This window comes from Selaginella moellendorffii, unplaced genomic scaffold (genome assembly GCF_000143415.4).
Source record: "Selaginella moellendorffii unplaced genomic scaffold, v1.0 SELMOscaffold_85, whole genome shotgun sequence".
NCBI lineage: Eukaryota > Viridiplantae > Streptophyta > Lycopodiopsida > Selaginellales > Selaginellaceae > Selaginella > Selaginella moellendorffii.
The window spans coordinates 410,453-423,941 of record NW_003314346.1 but is presented as its reverse complement, the minus strand read 5'-3'; the positions used below and the strand labels follow the sequence as shown (position 1 = coordinate 423,941).

The 13,489-nt window shown below is 51.9% G+C and overlaps 6 protein-coding genes across 6 annotated transcripts; 2 read left to right on the top strand and 4 right to left on the bottom strand.

Annotated features, from left to right (window-relative positions):
- The first annotated feature begins 359 nt into the window (after window positions 1-359).
- Window positions 360-2,678, top strand: LOC9651970 (uncharacterized protein C594.04c). Its single transcript, XM_002987903.2, has 3 exons — window positions 360-1,515; window positions 1,580-1,843; window positions 1,897-2,678. The coding sequence occupies exons 1-3, from the start codon at window positions 889-891 to the stop codon at window positions 2,362-2,364; spliced, it is 1,359 nt and encodes a 452-aa protein (XP_002987949.2). The 5' UTR covers window positions 360-888; the 3' UTR covers window positions 2,365-2,678.
- A 164-nt stretch (window positions 2,679-2,842) lies between these two features.
- LOC9663286 (K(+) efflux antiporter 2, chloroplastic) lies at window positions 2,843-7,525 on the bottom strand. The gene is made up of 20 exons (XM_002987853.2): window positions 5,983-7,525; window positions 5,768-5,921; window positions 5,623-5,713; window positions 5,405-5,541; window positions 5,283-5,342; window positions 5,115-5,234; window positions 4,994-5,062; window positions 4,875-4,940; window positions 4,736-4,825; window positions 4,570-4,674; window positions 4,392-4,520; window positions 4,121-4,330; window positions 3,919-4,068; window positions 3,812-3,865; window positions 3,697-3,755; window positions 3,583-3,649; window positions 3,348-3,524; window positions 3,232-3,288; window positions 3,098-3,172; window positions 2,843-3,042 (listed from the first exon to the last, which is right to left on the bottom strand). The coding sequence occupies exons 1-20, from the start codon at window positions 7,461-7,463 to the stop codon at window positions 2,902-2,904; spliced, it is 3,492 nt and encodes a 1,163-aa protein (XP_002987899.2). The 5' UTR covers window positions 7,464-7,525; the 3' UTR covers window positions 2,843-2,901.
- A 351-nt stretch (window positions 7,526-7,876) lies between these two features.
- Window positions 7,877-8,462, top strand: LOC9651969. The gene is made up of 2 exons (XM_024661806.1): window positions 7,877-8,031; window positions 8,090-8,462. Exons 1-2 carry the CDS (start codon window positions 7,981-7,983, stop codon window positions 8,387-8,389), a joined length of 351 nt encoding a protein of 116 aa, XP_024517574.1. The 5' UTR covers window positions 7,877-7,980; the 3' UTR covers window positions 8,390-8,462.
- Window positions 8,463-8,756: 294 nt separating this feature from the next.
- On the bottom strand, window positions 8,757-10,413 carry LOC9651968. Its single transcript, XM_002987852.2, has 2 exons — window positions 9,129-10,413; window positions 8,757-9,075 (listed from the first exon to the last, which is right to left on the bottom strand). The coding sequence occupies exons 1-2, from the start codon at window positions 10,368-10,370 to the stop codon at window positions 8,851-8,853; spliced, it is 1,467 nt and encodes a 488-aa protein (XP_002987898.1). The 5' UTR covers window positions 10,371-10,413; the 3' UTR covers window positions 8,757-8,850.
- A 310-nt stretch (window positions 10,414-10,723) lies between these two features.
- On the bottom strand, window positions 10,724-12,533 carry LOC112341532 (pentatricopeptide repeat-containing protein At4g02750-like). The gene is made up of 2 exons (XM_024661790.1): window positions 11,016-12,533; window positions 10,724-10,969 (listed from the first exon to the last, which is right to left on the bottom strand). The coding sequence occupies exon 1, from the start codon at window positions 12,521-12,523 to the stop codon at window positions 11,504-11,506; it is 1,020 nt and encodes a 339-aa protein (XP_024517558.1). The 5' UTR covers window positions 12,524-12,533; the 3' UTR covers window positions 10,724-10,969; window positions 11,016-11,503.
- A 19-nt stretch (window positions 12,534-12,552) lies between these two features.
- LOC112341526 (pentatricopeptide repeat-containing protein At2g35030, mitochondrial-like) lies at window positions 12,553-13,489 on the bottom strand. Its single transcript, XM_024661772.1, has 2 exons — window positions 12,723-13,489; window positions 12,553-12,586 (listed from the first exon to the last, which is right to left on the bottom strand). The coding sequence occupies exons 1-2, from the start codon at window positions 13,487-13,489 to the stop codon at window positions 12,553-12,555; spliced, it is 801 nt and encodes a 266-aa protein (XP_024517540.1).

Genomic DNA, 13,489 nt, shown 5'->3' with positions numbered 1-13,489 from the left:
TCTTTTCCAGCTTCTTTTGGAACTCCTGGAATGAAATCACAGGAGAAGTCGAGCTGGAGAAGCGTGCAAAGAAGATCTTCTCACATCATAAATGATCTTGTGCTGCCGCTCTCTCATCTCAAGGGCAGTCGCGAGCTTCATCCTATGATACGCATCCCGCGCTTTCTCCTGGAGTACCACATTTCTCTCAGGCAATGGCCTGGACACCGGCGATCACTCATACCTGGCGCTTCTTCTCCTCGGCGAAGCGCTTCACAACCATCTCCTCACGCCGCACCTTGGGGCTGGGCTCGTAATCCGGCCCCGGCGGCCTCCACGGGATCATCCCGCTGGAGCTGTCCATCGCGCGCAAGAGCGTAAGACCCTAAATTCCAAAAAGTGTACACACACAAACACGCGAAACTACTTGGAGACGAAGCATATTCCAATCTCTCCAATCCAAACAAGTTTATAGAATATTTGAGGATGATGATCCAAAGAGGATCCCGTCATTCGTAGCGGAGGAAGGAGATGAAGCAATCGAAGCTAAGCACGACGTACAATCCCAGATTCACGGGCGTGGTGACGGCCGCATAGCCCGTGATCCCCCGGAAATCCCCAGTGCCGGCGATGATTGGGAGCTCCCTGGTGGGCTCGAGCGCCTTGTACGAGCCGTGGAAGACGATCGTCCCATTGTATTGTGGGTTCTCCAGATACGCCGAGAAGGAGACGAGCAAGTGGAAATTCGATCGCGACTCCACCAAGTACATCCCCTGCCCTCTTCCCACAACCTTGGAAGTGTTGGAAGTGGTCTCGGTGATGGGATCGTCGATGACGAAGACGGTCCCAAAGTCGTAGCGCGTGAGATTGCCGCCCTCCGCCGCCACCTCCACGCCAGTGTTGTTGGCGATGAGCTGCCGGTCTTGCATGAAGAACTGGAGGCGCCGCGGGACCTTGCTCGAGGCAGCGGTCACTCGAGGAAGATCTAGTGCCAGGAAGCTCATTGCCAGTGCCAGGATCGCTACTGCTGCTGCCATGGCTCCTGCACTACTCCAAGAGGAAGAGGAAGAGGAAGAGGAAGAAGAAGATGCCATTGAGCAAACTTGCAGTGATTCCACTCGCTCTTTGATACTCGCGAGAAGTCAAAGCTCACGGGGAGAAAGAGAATTGAGGAGAAAGGAAGGGATGGCCTCAAACTCGCTGGTTGAAACGTTTTTTAAACTGTACTGGCGCTGGGATAATGGCAAGAACATGTCCATGGTTTTTAAAGTGGAGCCTTTTACCCTAGCTATGGGGGGAAATTCGGGCGTGGCGTCACTCGTCCTACTTCCCACCATCGTCGCGTACGCTTGGATTCTCTATGGATGCCCACCGCCGCTGCCATCGCCATCGCCATCGCCACCGCCACCAGTGGCAAGGAAGTCACTGTCCGTGTGGAGCGCGGCAGCCCATCCTTTGCTACTTCTCAATGCTTTCTTCTTTGTCAATGTCAATGTGGTGTTTTGGATCATTAGCCTCGTCCAAGGGAGCACTTGGGTAAAGTTAGCCACCGTTCATCCTTTCGATCCACTCTCATTCTCCTTGTCTTGTTTGGATCTAGCTCATCGACCCATACTGGGCTTTCCTGCCGGTCTTGATCACGCATTTCCTGGCGGCGCATCCCTCCGCCAAGTCCGACCCGGTGAGATCGCGAGTAGTCACCGCGCTCGTCTGGGTGTGGAGCGCCAGGATCACGCACTCGTACTTCCGGCGGGAGGATTGGAAGCTGGGAGCCCGGGAGGATTGGAGGTTTGCGGAGATGCGCGAGCGGTTCGGCCGTCACTGGTGGTGGATTTCCTTCTTCGCAGTCTACGTCTCGCAACAGGTACTGTAACTCCTCTAGCGCTGTTCTTTCTGACGCCACCTTTCTCTGCGAAGGTTTTGCTGGTGGGCATTTGCCTTCCCGTCTATGCCGTCTTCCAAAGCCAGCTTCCATGGCACCACCTTATCGACACCACCATCGCCATGCTCTGCGTTGCGGGGATTTCCATCGCCTGCATTGCCGACACCCAGCTCCACAGCTTTGTGAGCAGCAACAAGCTCCGGAGAGAGCGCGGGGCGCAGCCAGTCGCGGTTCTGGACGAGGGTCTGTGGCGCTACTCCCGGCATCCAAACTACTTCGGCGAGCAGCTATGGTGGTGGGGGCTGGCGATGTTTGGCTCGAGGCTGGGCTTCTCTTGGACGATGCTGGGGGCCGTGATCAACAGTGCTTGCCTCGCCTGCGTCACGGTCATGGTTGAGAGGAGAATGCTGGCGAAAGAGTCGAGAGCGGCAGCTTACAGGAGTTACCAGAGACAAACGTCGGTGTCGATTCCATGGCCCAAGCTTTCCAGGTTTACAGACTGATGGATCACGATGGATGGCCTACTTGTCAAGAGTATACTTCTTCTTTCCAGGAGGGTTCTTTCTCTGACATGTTTCACTTCGATTATAAATGTCCAATTCAACAGCGACCAGCGACTGCTCGTGTCTCGATCCACGATCTCGAGCCAAGTTGGACACGGCTTCGCCCGACTTTGATCACCATGAGGCGAGCTTTGACAAGGTCCAAGATGTGATGATCTCTCCTCTAATTGACGCTCCACCAAAGGGAAGATAAAAATGTCGTTCATCTGGGATGAACATAAAAAGGGAAGGAAAGTGAGTTGCACGTCTTTGTCGACTGCTTGTTGTCGCTTTTGCACCGCCATCGCCATCTTCGCCTACGCGCTATGAAGTCATGGTGTTTGATCGCGCCTTGAATTCGCTCTGGGTTTAAACTGCGAATTTTCTCCAACACGGTCCCAGTGACGAGTGATTTGTCCCCGCGAACAAACGCTTTCTAAAGCTCGAGAGAAATATCTTAGGCCATCGCTTTCCATCAATTACATATTAACAACCAACTCAAGGAACTGCGATGACACCTTCGAACCTACGGTCTGGGGAGCCATCGTCTTCACTCTTGCCTGCACTGCTTTGCTTTGGTTTCGCTCCAACGTTTTGGGAGAAGCCATAGCCAAGAGATGTACCACTTTTCTTGGTAAGCTGCACGCGCACAGAAAGACAAGAAGTGAAAAAGAATACGCACTGGAAATGGTACCTCTGTCAGCTCTGCAAGATGTCTTGATCGAAACTCGTTTATAGTGGAGGCTATTTCAGATGCGGGAAGTTTTGCCTAGATATATACAACAATGCAAAAAAAACATGAGACAACATCAAGTGTAGGCTGATTACCTCGGCAAGTACTGCTGCCGCCAACTGCAAGCTCGGTTCCAACGTCTCGGGAACCACCTGTAATGCCAACCAAAACCCAAGGTGACTTTTTGCGTAGAAGGGCCAAAGCGACTTACAGCGGTTGCTCCTGCTTTCTCCAGGTTGATGCCGTGATCGACGTCATGAGCACGCACATAAGTCTTGACTTTGGGAAAATATTTGCTCAGAGCCCACACAGCCCTGTAGTTTGCTCCGGGGGTGTCGAGAGTGATCACCGCAGCAGCTGCCCTGTCGGCACCGAGCTTGTGTAGCACCTGAAAAGCAACGCTTTGTGGAAAGAACAAACAGCAGAGTGCTGGAAACAAAACAAACCTCTTTACTTCCGGCGTCTCCAAAGTAAACAGGGAGATCGAGAGCTCGGCCCATGCTTACACGCTCACTGCACACGACGATTTAAAAACCGGCTCTTAGAAACCAAGCACCAACCTTCGGACATCAAGCGCAACGAAGGGAATCAGTCGCTCCGACAGCATTTGCGAGATGATCTGCACAATGCGACAAACGTTCTAGTGATTCTGTGAAGGTTCACAGCGAAACGCACCTGGCCGACTCGACCAAATCCACAAACTATCATGTGGCCTTCTAGATCATCCGTCTGCATGCGGACGTACGTGTATTGGGCTCTTTCGAGTTAAACATGAGAAATACCTCGTTCTCTGCAGGTAGCAGGCTTCGGACGTCCTGCTGGTCGAACTTTGTTGAGATTATTTGTCCGGCCGCAGCAAGCCAAGGAGTTAATGCCATGGACAAGCCAACAATCAGGAACATGAGGGAAGATAGCTGTTGGCTCATGATTCCCTGCACGACATTTGCAAAGCCAAGTTAAAGCTGATTGCTTGAAGCTGCGTACCTGGTTCACTGCTTCGCCGAAGGCAACAAAGGCAAACTCCCCGCCAGGAGCAAGTAAAAGACCAGTACGAAGTGCTGCTACACTAGAAAGACCAAACTGACGACCCAGACAAGCTATCAACATGGCTTTGCCAACAATCAGCAAAGCCAATGACCCCAGGATGATGTTGGACTTGGCTAAAAACAGCTGCGGATCTATAGACATCCCAACCTGCAGGTGTTACGCCAGATAATGAGCTCGGAAGATATTGTTCTTAGAGGAAACCACTTACTGTCATAAAGAAAAGTCCCAGAAGAAGACCCCGATATGGTGCAATATCGGATTCAACTTGTAGAGCGAACTCGGTTTCTGACAAAAGGAGTCCAGCAAGAAACGCGCCAAGGGCCATAGAAAGCCCGGCCTGCACAAAGCAAATTACTCAGCTAACCAAAACGAAAGTTTTCAGGTACCCTGGCAGTGAGAACGCTAGTTCCAAGAACAACGAGCAGCGTGTTTGCCGCAAATATTTCGGCATTGTGATTTTCAGCCATACTCCGGTATATAGGACGAAGAAGCTGCAATTAGCACAGATTAAGTTCGTCCCTCGATTTTACGTATTTTAGCAAAAGTACTAACCAGTCTACCACCCGCAATTATCCCACTGATGGCAATCACTCCTTTCACAGCCGCTATTCCAAGTGCTTCGGCAATCGCGTTGAGTCCAGCCTAGATCGCATCAACATAAGACAGGCACGAAGTCGGATTCACGACTTACCCCGCCTCTTGACGAATTTGGTGACAGGAGAGGTATCAGAATGAGAAGAACTACGACTGCCAGATCCTGAAACCGATTGGAAGTTAAGTTAATCGAATAGAAGAAAACTTTGACCTCACCTGAAAGAGTAAAACTGAAAATGCCGAACGGCCATGACGAGATGTGCTTTCACCACGCTCTTGGAGCACCTGAAAAAGACAAAGATTACTCTATCGCTTAGAAGAAATATCCTTCACGTACCTGCAGGACGACGGCAGTGGACGAGAGCGCCAATCCATTGCCGATTACAATAGCAGCAGGAAGTGTAAGTCCTGAGACGTAGTACGCAAACAAGCCAGACGCTAGTGCCGTAGCCAAGACCTGTAGTAAAAAGTTAGAATAAGAAAAGACAAGTGGGGAATGACGTACCTGACTCGATCCAAAGCCAAAGACATATTTTCTCATCGAGCTTAGTCTTTCCACTGAAAGCTATAAAACAACGACCAGAAAGTACACGTTAAGTGGTATTGACGAAGAAAAAGCAGCAATACCTCGAGGCCAATGTTAAAAAGTAGAAAGACGACGCCAAATTCAGCAATAGCTTTGGTTCCGTGTACGTTTCGGATTATATGGAGCGAGTGCGGACCAATTAGCACCCCAGCGGCCAAATACCCGAGGACAGGACTTCCTGTAAGACTTAACAGTAAGAACACATCCGAGAGAGTCAGGAGCAGTTGATTTTCTTGTCATTGTAAAACGCATGTTCTACCTCCAGGAATCTTTTGAAAAACGGGAACAAAGACCACGCTGGCCAAGAGCAGCCACAAAACATCAAAGAGAGAGGCCTCCTCTTCATTGACCTGCACATCATGCAATACAAACATTAAAGACCATGCATGCACTTCGACCCATACCTCTTGCTTTGACAATTTGTCAATCACGACCTTGATCCTGGAGGGTAACTTGTCTAGTTTTTGCAAGAGAGGTTTAGCACTTGTGGCGACATAAGCCTCAGAGGAATGAATAAGCTGGCTAGCTTTTTCTGCTCTGCCAGCGACAAAAACCGCTCTGACAAAGAAAAACGTGTTAAAAAGCTAGAAAACAATTGGATGATAATCAAACTACGTACCCACCAAGGAGAAGTACTCCACCAATGGCAACTTTAAGAATATTTTGTCTGACCGATAGCAATAACCCTGAGAAGAGTGAAGACGGCGAGAACTCTTCCGCTTCGTCGAACGAAAAGAAGGACGCTGGAAAAAACCGAGAAGATTTCTTGGTAAAGGACTTGAGATTCCCGACCTCGGCTGCTTTCGTGTCTGATTTCTGTGAGAAAAGCCCGACTGGAACCTCTGGTAGTTCTGCCTCGGATTTCTCCATATTCGTCTTGGATTTAACGGGAATAATCGGCTCTTTGTCCTTGATCTCCACTTGAACGAGCTCCTCTACTGCTTCGGTGGTGGACTCTACCATCTGAGCAGCAACCAAGGCATTTTTCTCGACGGTGGCAGTGGTGGTGATGGTGGTGGTCGAGGTCGTGGTAGTGGCCGTGGTAGTAACCGTGGCGGCAGGAGGTGTTTCAGCCTTTTGTAGAGCAATCTCTGCATCGTTGAGACGCTGTGCTGCCTCGAGTTCCACCGCCACGGCTTGCTCCGCCAGCGACATCGCTTTGGCAACATCGTCCTCGGCAGCGAGTGCCACGGCTTTGGCTGCGTCGGCAAGTGTCTCCAGGCGATCAAGCTCGGTCTGAAGCTCCGGATAAGCGTTCTCCATTCGAGACACCTCGAGCTGGCAGTTTCGAAACGCTTCCTCGGACTTTTGGAGCTCCAACCACGCAGACTCCAGAAGAGCTTGCTGTTCCTTCACTTGCTCGGACGGACCCTCAGCCGTTTCCTCGGCTCTCGTTCTCGCTGCATCCAGCTCTTGCTCCACCATCTTGATGTTCCTCTTGGCAGCCGATAGCACCACGCTTTCTTTCTCCACGGCTTCTCTGGCCGCGGCCTCTTGAGCGTGGAGTTTGTCGATGGCGGTTCTGGCATTGGCAGCAGCAGTGGAGATGTTGGTAGCCTCATCGCCCAGCGCAATGGCTCGCTCGGCAAATCTCTGTGCTTCGCCTTCGAGCTCCCTGCTGTGCAACCTCGCGCGCTCCAGCTCCGAATGAGCGATTCTCGCCACCTCTTTGAGGTACGCAAGATGCACGTCCTTGTCCACCACTCCCTGCTGCTGCTGCTGCTGTCCTCGTCCACCTCCGCCATCGTCGCCATCCCGGCCACCATCGTCGCCATCTCCGCCAAAAGCCGCGGACAAGCCATCGCCTCCATCGCCTCCAACAGCGCCGCCATTGTCTTGGTCGCTGCGTAGCAGCGCGGATTGGTTGCCGTTGCTGGAGCAATCGAGCGATGAATGCTGGCGAGGATTGAGACGACGGCGATGGATGAGCGCTAGCTGACCCACTAGAAGGGCTCCAAGGCGGCCCCTCCTTCGTCTACTGCTACTACTGACGCTAGTGATGCTCTTCCTTCTCCAGCCACGACATGGAGCTGCGAGTCTCCAATCCAATGCCAATTGTACCTGGCGGGGCGACGCTACCAGGTCGCAGGAGAGAAGCATCAGGGCCGATCGCTCGCTCACTCCAGGAAGCCCTAAACCTCCTTTTAACACATTCGTCTTGATAGGATTATAGAAACCCTAATCCATTGGATGGATCAGGCATGGGTGTTGTTGGCCGTCCCTGGCCTGGCTGTAGCATTCCTGGGAGCGCTTCTCGTGAGCTATAGAGACAACGTAGAAGATCAAGCAATGTCTGTCATCCCACTGCGGATTGGCTGCTTCGGAGCTTAAGGATTTCTTGGAAAACTTGGTAACTCACGACTCCCTTCACTACCTGAGGTGAGAATCATCCAATTCGATTGACTTACTCTTAGGAGCGGCACCGAGCTCCAGAGGCGGTACGTACGCACGTATGGAGCTTACTTATTCTTTCGATACTTTTGGTACCACTTCCAAGCTCGCGAGAGAACTGATGTGCAGAACTACTTCGACGTCCAAGCTTCTGAGGAAGTCAGGAACGCGTTCTCCACTGATATGGTGACATCTCCCATCTTTCATCTCTTTGTATGGCAGCATCATGACATACAAGAAGTTCTTGGAGGACAATTCCAGCGAGCTTTCCACTCAGGTATAAGATCAAGGTTTTGTGATCCTAAAAGTTCTTACAGCTTTCAATCTTTTCACAGATCAATCATGTCCAAGGTTGGTTCCTGGCTCTGTACTATCTTCTCAGCCAGCCTCAGGGAAGCCCAGGCCGTGGCGAGGTCATGAAGCGGGTGCTCTACATGAGAGATCTGTGTGCAAACCTTGATCCCAGCACAGTCTACTACTTCTCAAACCCAGATTTTCTTCCAAGCGGTGAGAAGATCGCACAAGCAATGGCAAACGTCAACAAGCCCGTGGGGGCGCTCGAACGCGTCCGAGTAAGCAAGGAGGAGATCAAGGAAACTTTGAGCTGTGATGTTCCCAAGGATCTTGAATACTGACTGAGATAGCATTTCCTCTTAAGTTGACTTCCGTGTTTTGATCAAAATCAAAGTGAACTTACAATTTATGTCACTGCCTTCCGGTGCACCACAGCCGCACTGTGTAGCCAGATCAAACACCAAAAGATGTACCTTGAAGGAACTTGCGGTACGCTGCTCCTCATGTAAGCTCCCACAGAAAATCTATGTCGTCGCTCTCCGAAAAATCATCAAGTCTTAAGATTCCTTAAAACCAACCAGTTAACTATGGTGACTGATGTTCTACCTAGCACCGAGCTCCAGAGGTGCTCACGCATGGAGCTTACGGATTCTTTCGATACTTTTGGTAACTCTGATCAGATCCTACTGTCCTAAAAGTTTTTGGTGATTTAATAAAGTAACATTGAGTTTATTTTTATGATCTTTTATTTACTTTATTCATTCATTCATGTAGTCTCACAGGAGACCGATATTTGACACTCTTAATCTTCCTTGCGATAAAAGCCATTGGCCAAACTCAAAGGAACATCTCTTTCTGATTCACCGTCACTTAAAATTGCATGGATGTTGTATGCCGACACACCATCAAAGACCCCATCAATGTGGTTTTCAGAGGGTCGATCAATCCCGTTGGCACCCCTCTCCCTGCTCGTATAAGTGAAGGGGACACGCATCCGTGCAGTGCTCGCGAACACGGTGGCTTTGGCCTACATCAAGATAATCCATTAGTATAAGGAGCCAAATGAAACTCGAAACGTACCGTCATTTGAGGCTTGACATTACGGACAACGTACTCTGTCTGGAATTGCACGCCTTCCTGTGCTGTTTCACCCCACTCCCTACTAAAGTTTTGCTCAGCGCCGATCTCGATAGTAGTCTGATTTGCAGCGATCCCGGGGATGCCGGCTGTGAACTCGGTGGAAATCTTCTGGGTGATGGTGTACGAGTTTGAGAATGTACTCTGCGTGGAAAGATTCTGGAACACAGTTACAGTGACAGTCATGTCTGCCGGCTCGTCCCGCCTATTGATCACCGAGCCCTCGCCAACCATGAGTAACCTCTGATCCATGGTGCTAGCCAACTCGAGAAGGTACTTGACGTTGAAAATCGATCGTGAGAGCGTAGCTTCACTGATGATAAGACGCGTTGTTACATCGTTTGTGCCATTTGCACTAGCGGACAAGCAGTTAGTCCAATAGTTGGTCAGCCTCTTGCATATCCTGTTGTTGGATTTGCTCGTGAGGGCCAACATTTGGGTGCTCAGCCTTATGGGCCAGAAATGGCATCTCGAATCTCCTTCCACGGCTCCTTGGAATTCTGCCCATACCCACGAATTGTTGTCAAGAGCCCTGTTGCGCCAATAAGCTTGTCTGTGAATGTTGTAGAATGCCAAACTGCCATCCACCATCTGAAAGACCCTGTTGATGGCCTCATCCCTGGACAAATCGTTTTCCTGACCACTGAACTGGAGCCACCAGTTTTCGTTGTTCCATTCCTTGCGTACAAGCAGAAACTGGTCATTGTCTCCCTTGAAGGTGATGAAACGCGGGAGGTGAATTGCATGCTCGGAACCATCGCTCACCTCAACTTGGGTGAAAGGGTCAGGCTGAGATTGCACGGCGTTGTACCCACGGATGCCGGCGTCGTAGCGCTTGAGGTATCGATCATCAAGTGCAGACAGGAATCCCAGCCGACCTGATTCAAACCTCACGAGCTTGAAGCGGGTCCTCTTGTCGGTCGTAGCGGGTGGCTCTGTGCTACCATTCGCTCGAATCCAGTGACTAGCATCACGACTCCAGAATCTGCCGTTTGGAGCACGTACAGAGAAGGTGCCTTCGGAGTCGTCGAAATTGTATATCACCTCGTGGCATGTGAGGAAACTCCTCTGGTCAGCATCAAATGTGAGGAGCCCATCCGATTTGAGTGCCAAATACCTCCCATTGTCACCCTTGATTGTCATGTGGCGAGGCAAAGTTGCGGTTGCAGATACCGGAGTCGCCATTTTCCCTACACACAGATGAACGAGTCATCCTTTTATGGTGTGGTATCCTTTTGTAGTACCTATGGGCAACGTGAAACACGCACAACAGGACTGTAGTGTCTGTTTGTACTACAGTCAGCTAAGATGGAATCTAGATGTTAATTTCGTACTACAGTCAGCTAAGATGGAATCTAGATGTTAATTTTGTCCTATAAGTAGCTGGCATCCTTATCTTTACGCAACAGCATGATCACTTCAACGTCTTTCTCAACCCAGTCTTAACGCTTTCACCCTTTCCTATACGTTATGGTTGGAAGGGATGTGTGATGAGTGAACAATTGAGCTGTGATGTTCCTAAGAATCTTATGCTGTTCTGAACAATGCGAAAAGTGTACTTACATTTTTGGTCACTGCCAAGTGCATCTTTTGACGCGGAGGCATGAGTTTGCACCAGTGCTGGATTGCTGTGTCTGGAGCCTCAAACTTAACTCTAGCTAGCTTCCAGGATGCGCCATAGCATCCCCTGTGTACTTTGTTGCAACCAGGAAAACTTTGCAAGAGCTCCTCAAATGCAGCAGGAACACTCCTAGATGAACACTCCACTCATTCACGTTTAGTGCCTGCAAAGAAAAAAAATCATTCGATCACAATAAATCAAACTATTACCTGCAACCGCAATTAATCGACGTTGCACATAAAAGGCCACAACTCCACGCACAGCCGCAAGCTGACAACGAGTCACTGGAGATTGGGCATATCCATGGATGGCGATGAATCTCCAACCAGTCGAGGCTGCGACTCTTGAGAAGCTTTACGTGTGATTCCTCCCACACCACCATGCTCCCTCGCAGAAGAAGATGAGCAAGGACACTCGTCGAGGAGCTGCTGGACGGCAGAGACGTCCAAGACTGTGATGAAGATAACGCAGTAGAGGAGGTTGTGGAGAGCCATAGCTCGCAGGGTGCCAGGCGTAGATGTGGAGGCAGCGCAACCCGTGACACTCCGAGAGGCTGACCAAAAGCCTTCAAAGTTTTGCTTTGGTGGGCCGCGCATGGAGCGTTTTCCCGAGCACCTGTAGCCAGCGAGTGGATTTCGCATTCTTACAGTAGCAAGGGAAGCGAGTAGAGCTTACCAGGAGCATTTTCTCTTGAGCTTCACAGCTCTCTCGGCGATTGTGAAAGGAGCACATAAGGTGCACACTTGCTGGGATCCAATACCGCAGCGATCTGTGCAGCTCGTTCCCCACGCGCGACGTCCTGATTGATCCGGCAACCCGCAAGAAAGCTCCCCCATGCAACGTAGCTGGGATGGAACGGAAAGGTGGCGAGGAGTTCCTCTGCCGCTACCAGCTGCCCGGAACGTCCCAGTGCGTCCACCATGCACGCGTAGTGCTCCTCCGATGGCGTGATCCCGTGATCCATCGGCATGGCAACGAAGTGGCTTCTCCCTTGCTCGACTTGGCCGAGTCGGCTGTGTGCTGCCAGAATGCTCGACATTGTCACGTCGTCTGGATCCATGCCTTGGATGTGCATTTCGCGGTAGAGCAGCAGTGCCTCGTCACCTTGCCCGTTCTGGGCATACGCCCCGATCATTGCATTCCAAGCCACCAGATCCTTCTCCGGCACAACGTTGTCGAACAAGCTCCGAGCGTGTTCCAAGCGGCCGCTCTGGACGGCGAGGTGAAAGATGACAGTTAGAGCTACAACGTCGTGGCACGGCATTTGCTCGAGCACGGCTTTGGCTTCGGCGGTATGCCCTGCTCGGGCATACGCTGCTGCCATGGCATTCCACGAGACGTGGTTCTTGTCGGGCATGTCGCGGAAGAAGACGAGTGCGGCTTCGTCAAGACGATTGTTGAGAGCACAAGCATGGAAGAGGGCAGTCCATGACACTACGTCTCTCTCACTCGCTGGAAGCCCGTGGAAGATTTCTCGAGCATCATCTAGCTTTCCTCGTTGTGCTAGCGAGGAGATCATCACGTTGCAGCACACAAGCGTCCACGCCGGCATGAAGCCCATGACGCGGCTGGCATCCGCGCCGTGCCGCGCGTCACGGCTCTGTGCATACCCACACACCACAGTGCTCCAGCTCACCGGGCTTCTCTCCGGCAGCGTGTCCCTCAGCAGCGCCTCGGCGGTCTCCACCTCGCCGCGCTGCACGCAGCACGACAGCATACCATTCCACGCCACCACGTCGCGCTTGCTCATCCGGTGGAGCACACCGCCAGCCTCAGCGAGCTGGCCATTGTAAAGATAGGCGTGGCACAGAGCGTTCCAGCAGCTTAGATTCCTGGAGCTGCCAGGCATGGCATCAAAGGTGTGCTTGGCCTTCCATGCGTCGCCACCTTCACCATAGGCAGTGATCACGAGGGACCATGACGCTGCGTCACGCTGCGGCATGACGCGGAACAAGGCCTCAAGACTATCCAAATCCTGGGCGTAGGCTTGGAGCATGGCTGTCCACGCCACCACGTCACGCAGCGGCATCTTGTCAAACACATCCCTCGCTGCCACCACATCCCCGGTCCTGGCATTTGCTTGCATGGCGCAAGTCCAAGATACTAGAGTGCGCTGTGCCATGCCGTCAAAGACGCGCTTAGTACCGCCGGCGTCACCTGTCTCGGAGATCGCAAGAAGAAGTGTATTCCAGCTGATCACGTCGTGGCCAGGCATACGTTGGAACACGGTTAGAACTTCAGCCACGCAATGCCCAGTATGGGCATACCCTGAAAGGATGGAATTCCAGGCCATGGAATTGAGCTCGGGCATGGAATCAAACATAGCTCTGGCCTCGGCGGTAAGCCCCTCCCTGCTGTATGCCGCCAGCATAAGATTCCACGACACCGCGCTGGGCTGCGGCATCCTGTCCAGGACTCGCTTTGCCTCTTGCAGGAATCCATTGTGAATGTAGGCGGTGGCGAGGATGTTCCAGGAGAAGGGATTGCGCTGGGGGATGGCGTCAAACACGCGGCGGGCCTCATCCACGCAGCCGCAGCGGCCATAGCTGTGCATGAGAGTGTTGGCGAGGTAAACATTGTGCCGCTGGCTGCTACGCAGGATCTGGGCGTGGAGCCGCGCGGCACCGGCGGCATTCCGCGCGTCGCCATACCGCCGGAGAAGCCCGGCAATGTATTCCAGCAT

Excerpts from the sequence above, each read along its gene's own strand:
- LOC9651968 (XM_002987852.2), bottom strand. The coding sequence starts at position 10,370 with ATGGCGACTCCGGTATCTGCAACCGCAACTTTGCCTCGCCACATGACA. Across the intron at positions 9,076-9,128 it reads ATGTCAAGCCTCAAATGACG|GCCAAAGCCACCGTGTTCGC; the intron begins GTACGTTTCGAG and ends ATCTTGATGTAG.
- LOC9663286 (XM_002987853.2), bottom strand. The coding sequence starts at position 7,463 with ATGCTTCTCTCCTGCGACCTGGTAGCGTCGCCCCGCCAGGTACAATTG. Across the intron at positions 4,521-4,569 it reads CTAGCGTTCTCACTGCCAGG|GCCGGGCTTTCTATGGCCCT; the intron begins GTACCTGAAAAC and ends TGCTTTGTGCAG. Across the intron at positions 4,331-4,391 it reads TGGGACTTTTCTTTATGACA|GTTGGGATGTCTATAGATCC; the intron begins GTAAGTGGTTTC and ends TAACACCTGCAG.
- LOC9651969 (XM_024661806.1), top strand. The coding sequence starts at position 7,981 with ATGACATACAAGAAGTTCTTGGAGGACAATTCCAGCGAGCTTTCCACT. Across the intron at positions 8,032-8,089 it reads CCAGCGAGCTTTCCACTCAG|ATCAATCATGTCCAAGGTTG; the intron begins GTATAAGATCAA and ends ATCTTTTCACAG.
- LOC112341532 (XM_024661790.1), bottom strand. The coding sequence starts at position 12,523 with ATGCTGTCGTGCTGCGTGCAGCGCGGCGAGGTGGAGACCGCCGAGGCG.
- LOC9651970 (XM_002987903.2), top strand. The coding sequence starts at position 889 with ATGAGCTGCCGGTCTTGCATGAAGAACTGGAGGCGCCGCGGGACCTTG. Across the intron at positions 1,516-1,579 it reads TCGTCCAAGGGAGCACTTGG|CTCATCGACCCATACTGGGC; the intron begins GTAAAGTTAGCC and ends GTTTGGATCTAG. Across the intron at positions 1,844-1,896 it reads CAGTCTACGTCTCGCAACAG|GTTTTGCTGGTGGGCATTTG; the intron begins GTACTGTAACTC and ends TTCTCTGCGAAG.
- LOC112341526 (XM_024661772.1), bottom strand. The coding sequence starts at position 13,489 with ATGCTGGAATACATTGCCGGGCTTCTCCGGCGGTATGGCGACGCGCGG. Across the intron at positions 12,587-12,722 it reads CAGCGTGACGCAGCGTCATG|CTCGCTGAGGCTGGCGGTGT; the intron begins GTCCCTCGTGAT and ends TACAATGGCCAG.